Genomic DNA, 12,063 nt, shown 5'->3' with positions numbered 1-12,063 from the left:
AGTGCTGTTGCGGGTCGGCTACTTCCAAAGTTAACCCTTGCAAGCATTGAGCAAGTTCTTGGATGCTGCACATATTGAAGGAATCTGGGAGAGGATTTTATTTTTTATATGTTTGGCTGGACAAACTGTTATGGAACTGCAACACAGAACTAGAATAGAAGGGGGGGAAACTGACCCTGCACTGAGACTAGGCTGGTACCCTACGATGGAGTGGGCGACCCATTCCTTGCAAATAGACCCACCGACAATCCTAAGTTAATCTCAAGTGAAGACCTATAGATAGGGGGAAGGAGGTCCCAAAAGGATCTAAGGACTGGGTATAAAAGCAGTCACCTCCTAATAGAAAACACAGAGACAGCTGCAGAAACCAGCTGAAAACAGAAACTAAGGATAGCAGAACCAGAGATCCCAGAACTGCACAATATCAAACACAGAAAGCTATCAAAGCACCTAGCCAGAACTCTAGCGGATAGACACTGTTGTCCAGCAAGGACTGGGAGGCAGGTGCTGGGTAATAAAGGGTGATACAATCACCTGATCTAAGACAACCCAGCACCAGGGGAAAAAGACCAGCAGCCAGAAAACCACAACAAGATGGTGGATGGCCAAAAACAAAACAGATTCTAACAGCATGTCCATGCTCAACTTTCCTCCCACCGCTCATCTAACTCTCTCCTTGACAACCTCCAATCTGGCTTCCACCCCACCACTCCACCGAAACTGGCCTGACCAAAATTACTAATGACTTACTCACAGCCAAAGCTAATAGTGAGTTCTCAATCCTCCTCCTTCTTGACCTGTACTCTGCCTTCGACACAGTCGACCACTGCTTACTGCTCCAGATTCTTTTTTCCCTTGGCATCAAAGACCTTGCCCTGTCCTGGATTGCCTCATACCTTTCCGACCAAACATTTAGCATTTCCCACTCCCATACTAGCTCCTCATCTCGCCCTCTCTCTGTTGTAGTCCCTCAATGCTCTGTCCTAGGGACCCTACTTTTTTCCATCTATACCCTTGGCCTAGGACAACTCATAAAGTCCCATGGCTTCCAGTACCACCTGCATGCGGACGACACTCAGATCTATGTCTCTGGTCCAGATGTCACCTCTCTGCTGTCCAGAATCCCGGAGTGTCTATCAGCCATATCCTCCCTCTTCACCTCTCGCTTCCTAAAACTCAGTGTAGACAAAGCCGAGGTCATCATCTTTCCTCACCTTACGTATTCCCCCTACCTGATCTATCTATTATGATAAATGGCATCATGCTCTCTCCCACACCTGAAATCCGCTACATCGGGGTAACTCGACTCTGCCCTGTCCTTCAAACTGCACGTCCAATCTCTTGCCAACTCCTGTCGTCTCCAAATCAAAAATATTGCCAGAATCCATCCCTTCCTCAGCCCACAATCTACTAAAACTCTTGTGCATGCCCTCATCATCTCCGGCCTCGATTACTGCAACACTCTCCTCTGTGGCCCCCCGCTAACACTCTTGCACCACTCCAGTCTGTCCTCAACTCTGCTGCCTGGCTAATCCACCTCTCTCCTCACTACTGCCCTTCTCCACTCTGCAAATCCCTCTACTGGCTCCCAATTCTCCAATGAATCCAGTTCAAACTACTAACTCTGATCTACAAAGCCATCCACAACCTGTCCCCTCCCTAAATATCTGAACTAATCTCCTAATATCTTCTCTCATGTAATCTTCAATCCTCCCAAGACCTCCTACTCTCCTCCACACTTATTCGTTCCTCACACAACCACCTCAAAGATTTCTCCCGAACATCCCCCATCCTCTGAAATTCCACGCCTCAACACATCTGATTATCCACCACCCTCGGATCCTCCAGATGAAACCTGAAAACCCATCTCTTCAGGAAAGCCTACAGCCTGCAATATCCATTCTGCTGCCTCACCACCACCTGAGCTGCTGCCTCACCACCACCAGAGCTACCGCCTCACTACCACTAGAGCTGCTGCCTCACCACCACAAGACCTGTCGCACCCCTGACCATCTGTCTCTTCCCCATTATTCCGTAGAATGTAAGTCCACAAGGACAGGGTCCTCTCCTCTCTGTACCAGTTTGTTACTGTAAATTTGTTTACTGTAAACGATATCTATAACCTCTGTACGTAACCTCTTTCACATGTACAGCACCATGGAATTAATGGTGCTATATAAATAAATAAAAATAATAATAATAATGATATACCTTTTGTCCCCATATACTGTACAGATCAATGTGACAAACTGATAACAGCCCATCATGTTAGGGTTACCATAGATCTGTATAGACACATAGCAGTAATGATACAGATTGCATCTTATATGTATGTTCCTCTACCCCCACCAAACTCTGCACATGGTTCTATTTCAAGTGCCTCAATACAGAATGCAAAAAACAGTAAAGCTGTTATGTTGATTTTTTTTTCTTGACAGAAAACTAGTTATGCCAGATCCCCTTCACAGTATAACAATTAAATTGACAGCACTGCATGCAGAAGTCAATTTCTCTACAATCCCAGGAAAACCCTACATAACTTTCTTAAATCTTAGTAAACAGGATTATACCCAAGCATATTATCGCATACTTTTTCTGTCCAGCTTTTAAACTTAATTTGTCCGGTGTCTTATTTGCATAGCAAAGTGTGAAGTAGTGCACTACAAATCAATAACTAATGTTACATATTGTATGTGTTCTGTTTAACAATTACTGTATTATGATAAAAAATGTGAGCTATTTTGATTAATTGCAAAACATGGAATTATATTTTTCTTTGCTTATTCGTTTTCTCCCAAAAATGACTGGTACCTGTCATATTGTCCTCAGGTATATGGTGATAAAGATCCAGATGGTTTTTACCGGGGTGAAAGTTGTGGGAGATCTGGTTATATCCCCTGTAATATGGTGTCTGAAATACAAGCGGATGATGAAGAAATGATGGACCAGCTTCTCAAACAGGGATTTCTACCTTTGAATACTCCAGTTGAAAAAATTGGTAGGTAATAAAAGCCTTTCTTAACACCTGCTAACCTGTGTGCCTAGCTGTAGCTGCTTCTAGCTTTATAGGTGCAATATTCTGGGATACCAATTCTTCAGTGGCCTCTGATACTTGCATGTCTTGCGTATCCCTTTTGTTTGGAACTAACCACCAGTCTCTACTTCCAGAATGGTGCTACCCAATGCATTTAGTATCTAGACCATAGGGTTTCTTTTACACTAAAGACAATAATGGGCCTTGGCCATTTGCCTGCGGAATTAATTTGGACAGCACTTTTCTTGAATTTGACATTGTGAGTCTTCCAAACATTTCCAAATTTGGAAATCATCTGCTTTAATTTGCACCATTATAATGTTTAATTTTTGCAATTACATTAGAATTTCTTTATCAAGAAGCTGGCAAAAGTTTGCAGTTTTGTTACCAGAACCAAAAATAGAATTTACAAATGTTCAATGTATTTTTTTATAATTAATAATGCGTCTCATGATACCCGAGGGTAATTGTTAGACAAGACAAAAATCATAAAACTCCAAAAACTAAGCCTTGAAATCAAAAAACTAATTACTGTTGATGGCCTCCAGTTACATGTATATATGTTATTGATAAAAACTTGACACATTGAAATTTATTTAATTGCTAGTAAAACAAACATTAAGTTGTCAGCTGCCTTTACTTTCCCAGCTGAGCGTTTCTCAATTGAAAGTGGAACTTTGAACAGCTTCATATGTTCTCCTCTTCTTTTATTTGTATGCATTCCTTTCCTGAAGTCAACTGTGAACGTTTCAAAGAGAGCTCTCGCTCTGTACACCGCAGATCCAGAAAGTCTAAACGAGGTCTGTGAAGAAACCCTAACTTTATTCAGTTAATAAACCAGCCGAAATTATTTCACATGTCTAAACATAACTATGTTTCTTGTAAGTTAAACTAACCGGCATGTTTTGTCCTTTGAGCTTGCATCATTTGAAGTCATTTTGCTGTTGAACAAATGTTTTACATATGGCCTCACTAATATTTGTACGTGCCGCACCAATACTTCTTAACTCCGTAAGATCAATATTATTTAATACCTTTCTCCTTAACAGTATGAAAACATCTAATTTCTATGAAAATTATAGTGAAGGATTAGAGATAAGTGAGCAATAAAATGCCTGGGTGCTTGTTGCTCGAACCGAGCAATTCCTAATACTCGCATACTCGTTTGAGTAACAAGTATAATGGGAGTCAATGGAAAATCCAAGTTTTTTTCTGGTAGACCCTACAAAGAGGTCTGGGAGCAGTGAAAATGTTCAAATGAATGAGAAAAGTGCTGAATGGAAAGAGAACAGCATGGAGAAGACCCCCGGAAGCATCTCTGACTCCCAAATAATTGCTAAGAACAATTGTGTCACACTTTTACTCCCCTTTAAGGAGTGACAATAAAACATTCCAAACCGATGAGAAATTGCATTTTACAGCAATTTTTTTCTGTATAAATTTCAAAAAGGATTTAAAAATAATTATAATTTAAGTCAACCAAAATTGTTTTTTTTTATAAAAAAATAGGTGATCAAATACTTATTTCATGCAATAAAATGCAAATTAAGTACGTAACAATCATACAATGTGATTTTCTGGATTTTATTTTTAGATTCTGTCTCTCACAGTTGAAGTGTAGCTATGATAAAAATTACAGATCTCTCCATTCTTTGCAGGCGGGAAAACTTGCAAAATCAGCACTGTATGAAATACTTATTTTCCTCACTGTACCAACAAAATGTACTCCACACTACGGAATAGTCTGAGTGAGCAATATATTACTGATAATTTTTTAGCAAGTTTTTTGAGACTTATATCACTGAAATCTACCCAAGAATATGTAAAAATCTATGGATGAGCAATATAAAGCCGATACATTTTTAAACAATATTTTGAGGGTTGGGTTATATACCAACTAAATGTACTCCAGACCACGGAATAGTCTATAATGATGATCTTTATTTTTTATATAGCGCTAACATATTCCTCAGCGCTTTACAGTTTGCACACATTATCATTGCTTTTTGAAAAAGACAAAAAACATTGTTGGATGACTCCTACCTTGAATATTTATTTTACTCACCTATATCAGCACTGTCCCCATTGGGGCTCACAATCTAAATTCCCTATCAGTATGTCTTTGGATTGTGGAGTACCCGGAGGAAACCCACGCAAACACGGGGAGAACAAACTCTTTGCAGATGTTGTCCTTGGTGGGATTTGAACCACTGAGCCACCGTGCTGCCCAAAATTATTTCAGCAATTATTTTAGCAATGTAATAACAATAAAGTTTTTAACAAGTTTTTTGAGGGTCATATACCACTGAAATGTACACAAGAAGATGTAATACTGTGTGGATGAGCAATATAATATCGATTCATTTTTTAAACAAGTTTTTTGAGGGTTATATTCCAACAAAATTTATTCAAGAGCATGTATTACTCCATGGGTGAGCAAAATTTTAAGTATACATTTTTTAACACTTTTGTTGAGGGTTATAGACCAACGAAATGTACTCCAGACCACAGAATAGTCTATGGGTGAGCAATATAATACCGATAAATTTTTGAACAAGTTTTTTGAGGGTTAGATACCAAGGAAATGTACTACAGACCACAGAATAGTCTAGATGTGAGCAATATCATACCAATGAATTTGTGAACAAGTTTTTGAGGAGTAACGACAGAGAAATGTAATTCAGCAAACTTTTAAAACGTTTTTGAGTGTTATATAAAACAAAAATGTATCCTAGAACACAGAATAGTGTATGGGTAAGAAATGTAAACAAACAAGCAAATTATTTTAAAAGCTTTTTCGTAGTGTTATATTCCACCAAAATGTGACAGAAGCCAAGTAATACTCTATAGATGAGTAATGCAATCCAGAAATATTTTTCTATGCTTTTTGTAAGTTTTACCTACCACCTTAAGCAACAATAACCATCTAAAACTATATGGATGAGTCATTGAATCCATAAAAAAGTTAACGCAAATATTTTGAAACTGTACTTTATATAGTTATAGACTCATAAGAGATTTACAGAAAATGCAAAGCCAGTAAAAAATTATAAGGAGGGTCATCCATAGAACCCTGAAAGGCATCAACTGTCTGACCTCATTTATATATATTTTTAAAGTGTAGTTGTTGTACTCCTACATTCATAAAGGCTTTCCACAAAGTGCAAAGCGAGAAAAAAGTTATAAGGACAGTCATCCATTGACCACTAAGGCCATGTTCACACTTTGCGGTTTTTACCGCGGAACCACAGCGATTTTGCAGCTGCAGGTCCGCAGCAGTTTCCATAGCGTTTACAGTAACCTGTAAACCCTATGGAAACCACAAACCGCTGTGCACATGCTGCGGGAAAAACTGCGCGGGAACGCAACGGTTTACAACCCGCAGCATGTCACTTCTTTGTGCAGAATCGCAGCGATTCTGCACCCATAGGAATGCATTGATCCGCTTACTTCCCGCATGGGGCTGTGCCCACCATGCGGGAAGTAAGCGGATAATGTGCGGGTGGTACCCGGGTTGGAGGAAAGGAGACTCACCTCCAGGCCCCGGGAACCATATTTGTGGGTAAAAAAAAGAATTAAAATAAAAAATAATGATATACTCACCTCTCAGCACTGCACGCGGTCGTCCGGTCTCAGGTTTGCTATGCAACCAGGACCTGCGGTGACGTCGCGGTCACATGACCGTGACGTCACGAAGGTCCTTCTCGCACAGCATCTTTGGAACCGGACCGCCGCCTGCAGCGCCGAGGAGATTGGGATGTCAGAGTGTGAGTATATCATTTTTATTATTTTTAACATTACTATTGATGCTGCATATTGCTGCATATGCAGCATCAATAGTAGGAGTAAATCCCGCAGCGGAACCCGCAACACAAACCGCGATAAATCTGCAGGGATAACCGCAGTGGGTTTGCCCTGCAGATTTATCAAATCCGCTGCGGGAAAACCCGCGGGAGAACCCGCAGCCCCCTTCCTAGTTATGAACATAGCCTAAAAGGCAACAAATTGCAGGACTGACGGAAATATTTTTAGAGTAGTTGCTGCACTTCTACACTCCTAAAGGCCTTTCACAAAGTTTAAAGCCAGTAAAAAATTATTTTTTAGTGTAATACAGTAATCCTATTCAGGTGCCACTTCTTCTCCTTCCTCTTCAGGCTGGGGGAGACTGCCTTCACCTGCTTTCTGGAGCCTGATTCCCATGTGTCTGGGCTGTAAGTGACCCAGCTTCAGGTAGTGCCGGAACCCCCTACATATAGCAATGGGCAACAGCCCCCTGTGTCACCTGCACCTTCAGCTGCTCACTCATATGAGGTGGGACAGTATGATCTCTCGGGGGTGATAGTAGCCCTGTCTTGAACCACCTCAAGGAGCTTCTCCCAGGTCCGTTCATTCCTCAACAAGTGTTCATCATGCTCCCTTCCTTCTGGGATCACACCCACTGCATATCAGCGATGTTGCCCCTCCGTTTTGAGTGTGATCTTAGTTCTAGCTGTCAGCTCTTGCAGCCTTCGAAGCAAGTGTTCCGTCTCTACTGTCCAATGGTTGAATGAGATGTGATGATGGGTCAAAAACTATTCAATGGACCCCCTTCTCCACTGACGGTCGTAAGTAACTATCACCCCCCACAATGCAAACTCTTGATACCTTATGGCTAGCGGGCCTGATAACAATTGTCCAGACCAGGTCCTGGCTCACCTCCTTGTCTCTTCTGACCATCTGAGGCCCTGCAGTCCACTCACCAATTCCTAAATGTTGGCTCTCCCATCTGCAGTCTGCAAGAACCCCAGTGGTAAAGGACGGCCCTGGGTTCAGGCCTTTGTGGGTCCAGGATATTGGCTGGATCAGGACCACAGGTTCATGCCACCTCTACGATTGAACCAGCTTCCTCTGGTTACAATATTCCTTCGGTCACTTCCTCTTCAGTCTCGCATGCTTCTGCCACGCCAACCAAAAATTTTAAACACTTTATATTAGTTTTATAGATCACAAAAATGTACCCAGGCCACATAATATGGTATGGCTGAGAAATGTAACTCTACAAAAAAATTTAACACTTTTTCTCCATTTTGGAGGTCACAGAAGTGTGTCCAGAATATGTAATACTGTATGGATGAGAACTGTAACCTTACAACATTTTTAAATGCTTTTTCACAGTTTTAGAGATCCCAAAAATGTACCCAGACCGCGTAATACTGTATGGCTGAGAAATGTAACCCTACAAAAATTTTAGACACTTTTTCTCAGTTTTATAGATTGCAAAAATGTACTCAGATCACACAATATTTTATCACTGAGAAATGTAACCCTATAAAATTTGTAAACGCTTTTTCTCAGTTTTATAGATCACAGAAATGTACTCCATACTGCGGAATAGTCTATGGGTGAGAAATTTAACCCATTTCTGACATTGAGCATAATGGTACACTGATGCTGGACTCCCCCTGCATAGATCAACTGTCAAGGTGAGGGCTCAGTGCCGGAGCCCGTATCTTTCCGGGCACATGACAGCTGTTCTATACAGCTGACATGTGCCCGCAGCAGCCGCTGGTGGAATTGCAATCCACCCGTGGCTGTTAACTAGTTAAATGCCACTGTCAATCTCTGACAGCGGCATTTAACTCGCGATCGTGGGTCACCGATGGGTCGGTATGACAACCAGAGGTCTCCAGCAGATGATGATTACAAGGCAATGGAGTGAGTGTAAAGAGCAAAACAGATAATGCTATAATGCTACTAGGTGTTGGTAATCTGCACTAGACAGTAACCCCTATAAAGCTGTGAAAATATATGAACCAGACATAGCTTAATGATACAGATTATGCGCCATTATAGTTGGTAGAACCACACTGTTCAGCACCTCAATGTATGTTTCGCATGTAGCTTCGTCAAGTAGTACTGAGGCAATATTCCAGTGGGTATATATAGGTTTATTCCCTAACAAATCACCTGTAGTCAATTGAAAAGTGCTACCCTTTGTTCATCCGATTCACCCCGGCTGGTGCCAATAGGTCCATGTAGTGTACCGAATTTATTGTTTGTACATGTCCCCGCTTAATTGTAAAGTGCTGCGGAATATGTTGGCGTTATATAAATAAAAATTATTATTATTAATTATTATTACTACAGGACCTTAGGGGGAGTCAGAAGGGGGTGGAAGGAATTTGGGTGGCAGCACGTGGTAACCAGCCATCGTCCATTATCCCCTGTGGTCGCCAAACTGGAGACCACTGCAGAGGTGTGCACGCACCCACAGTGAAACCGCCAAAACCATATTGTTACCTGGCTCCAGAACTGGCAAAAAATGAAGCAGGGCTAAAAAATATATAACATGCATTACATTTGTACGTTTATACATAGTGTCAAGTTTGTCCATATTAAATCTTCCATGACAAAAGGGATAACAGAATGGTTATAACAAACAGGTATGACAAGATGTTTTAGATGATAGTAAATGGTACATAGGGAAACCATTTAGTTAATAAACCCACAAATTGAACTTGAAATGGTACAAACACATACAATTAAAATAGGACATACAAATTATATACAGCAAATATGATAATAAGACCCCCATAGCTATGACCCCATAAACTGCAGTGCGTAAGGTTCTAAAGAAAGGAAGCAAAACTAACTAGATCATTAAGGCCTATAGGGGACTTGTGACATTTATACTGATTGTATCAAAAAGTTGGACCTTCCTTCGTGATCCATTAAGGCCTCTTGGTTTAACAGTATCGAGTGTGGCGATCCATTTGATCTCCCTTTGATGCAGCATCGTAACAAAGTCACCACCCCTAGGCCCAAGATGAACCTTATCTACAGTGCCTTGCGAAAGTATTTGGCTCCCTGGAACTTTTCAACCTTTTCCTACATATCATGCTTCAAACATAAAGATACCAAATGTAAATTTTTGATGAAGAATCAACAACAAGTGGAATCCAATTGTGAAGTTAAACGAAATGTATTCATTATTTTAAATTTTTGTGGAAATTCAAAAACTGAAAAGTGGGGTGTGCAATATTATTCGGCCCCTTTACTTTCAGTGAAGCAAACTCACTCCAGATGGATCTCTGAATGATCCAATGTTGTCCTAAATGCCTAAGGATGATAAATATAATCCACATGTGTGTAAATAAGTCTCCGTATAAATGCACCTGCTCTGTGATAGTCTCAGGGTTCTGTTTGAAGCACAGAGAGCATCATGAAGACCAAGGAACACAACAGGCAGGTCCGTGATACTGTTGTGGAGAAGTTTAAAGCTGGATTTGGACAGAAAATGATTTCCAAAACTTTAAATATCCCAAGGATCACTGTGCAAGCGATCATATTGAAATGGAAGGAGTATCATACCACTGCAAATCTACCAAGACCCGGCCGTCCCTCTAAACTTTCATCTCAAACAAGGAGAAGACTGATCAGAGATGCAGCCAAGAAGCCATGATCACTCTGAATGAACTATAGAGATCTACAGTTGAGGTGAGACAGTCCAAAAAAAGTGTTGTTTAAAGCTTGCAACAAGCCACCCGAGAGGCACCAAACATGTGGAAGAAGGTGCTCTGGTCAGATGAAACCAAAATCGAAATTTTGGCAACAATGCCAAACGATATGTTTGGTGTAAAGGCAACACAGCTCATCACCCTGAACACACTATCTCCACTGTCAAACATGGTGGTGGCAGCATCATGGTTTGGGCCTGCTTTTCTTCAGCAGGGACAGGGAAGATGGTTAAAATTGATGAAAAGATGGATGGAGCCAAATACAGGACCATTTTTGAAGAAAACCTGTTGGAGTCTGCAAAAGACCTGAGACCGGGACAGAGATTTGTCTTCCAACAAAACAATGATCCCAAACATAAAGCAAAATCTACAATGGAATGGTTCATAAATAAATGTATCCAGGTGTTAGAATGGCCAAGTCAAAGTCCAGACCACAATCCAATCGAGAATCTATGGAAAGAGCTGAAAACTGCTGTTCACAAACGATCTCCATCAATCCTCGCTGAGCTCTAGCTGTTTGCCAAGGAAGAATGGGCAAGAATTTCAGTCTCTCGATGTACAAAACTGATAGAGACATATCCCAAACGACTTGCAGCTGTAATCGCAGCAAAATGTAGCGCAACAAAGTATTAAGTTAACCCCTTTCTGCCATTAGACGTACGATTCCGTCCATGTGGGGTGGGCTTTACTTCCCAAGGACGGAATAGTACGTCATAGGCGATCGGCCGCGCTCACGGGGGGAGCGCGGCCGATCGCGGCCGGGTGTCAGCTGCTTATCGCAGCTGACATCTGGCACTATGTGCCAGGAGCGGTCACGGACCGCCCCCGGCACATTAACCCCCGGCACACCGCGATCAAACATGATCGCGATGTGCCGGCGGTGCAGGGAAGCATCGCGCAGGGAGAGGGCTCCCTGCGGGCTTCCCTGAGACCCCCGCAGCAACGCGATGTGATCGTGTTGCTCCGGGGGTCTCCTACCTTCCCCCTGCAGCAAGTCCCGGATCCAAGATGGCCGCGGATCCGGGTCCTGCAGGGAGGGAGGTGGCTTACCAAGTGCCTGCTCAGAGCAGGCACTTGGTAACGCTGCAGCACTCTGAGACAGATCGGTGATCTGTCAGAGTGCTGTGCAAACTGTCAGATCACCGATCTGTATTGTCCCCCCCTGGGACAAAGTAAAAAAGTTCAAAAAATTTTTTACAAGTGTGTAAAAAAATTTTAAAAAAAAATCCTAAATAATGAAAAAAAATATATATTATTCCCATAAATACATTTCTTAATCTAAATAAAAAAATAAATAAATAAAAGTACACATACTTAGTATCGCCGCGTCCGTAACGACCCGACCTATAAAACTGTCCCACTAGTTAACCCCTTCAGTAAACACCGTAAGAAAAAAAATAGAAAACGAGACAAAAAACAACGCTTTATTATCGTACCGCCGTACAAAAAGTAGAATAACACACGATCAAAAAGACGGGTATAAATAACCTTGGTACCGCTTAAAGCGTCATCTTGTCCCGCAAAAAAGGAGCT

General features: G+C 41.6%; 1 protein-coding gene across 2 annotated transcripts in view; it reads left to right on the top strand.

The window, feature by feature from the left end:
- The window catches only part of RIMBP2 (RIMS binding protein 2), a 524,709-nt gene that overhangs the window by 435,973 nt on the left and 76,673 nt on the right, over positions 1-12,063 (top strand). The window contains exons 21-22 of one of the 2 annotated variants that reach the window (XM_069756049.1): positions 2,830-2,998; positions 3,769-3,834. In XM_069756049.1, coding sequence (XP_069612150.1) covers positions 2,830-2,998; positions 3,769-3,834 — 235 coding nt within the window. The remainder of the gene's footprint in view (positions 1-2,829; positions 2,999-3,768; positions 3,835-12,063) is intronic. The other variant, XM_069756050.1, reaches the window with a different exon arrangement.

Source organism: Ranitomeya imitator, chromosome 1 (genome assembly GCF_032444005.1).
Source record: "Ranitomeya imitator isolate aRanImi1 chromosome 1, aRanImi1.pri, whole genome shotgun sequence".
NCBI classification, from domain to species: domain Eukaryota; kingdom Metazoa; phylum Chordata; class Amphibia; order Anura; family Dendrobatidae; genus Ranitomeya; species Ranitomeya imitator.
Note: the sequence above shows the minus strand (reverse complement) of the source record. Positions and strands in the feature narration are given on the sequence as shown.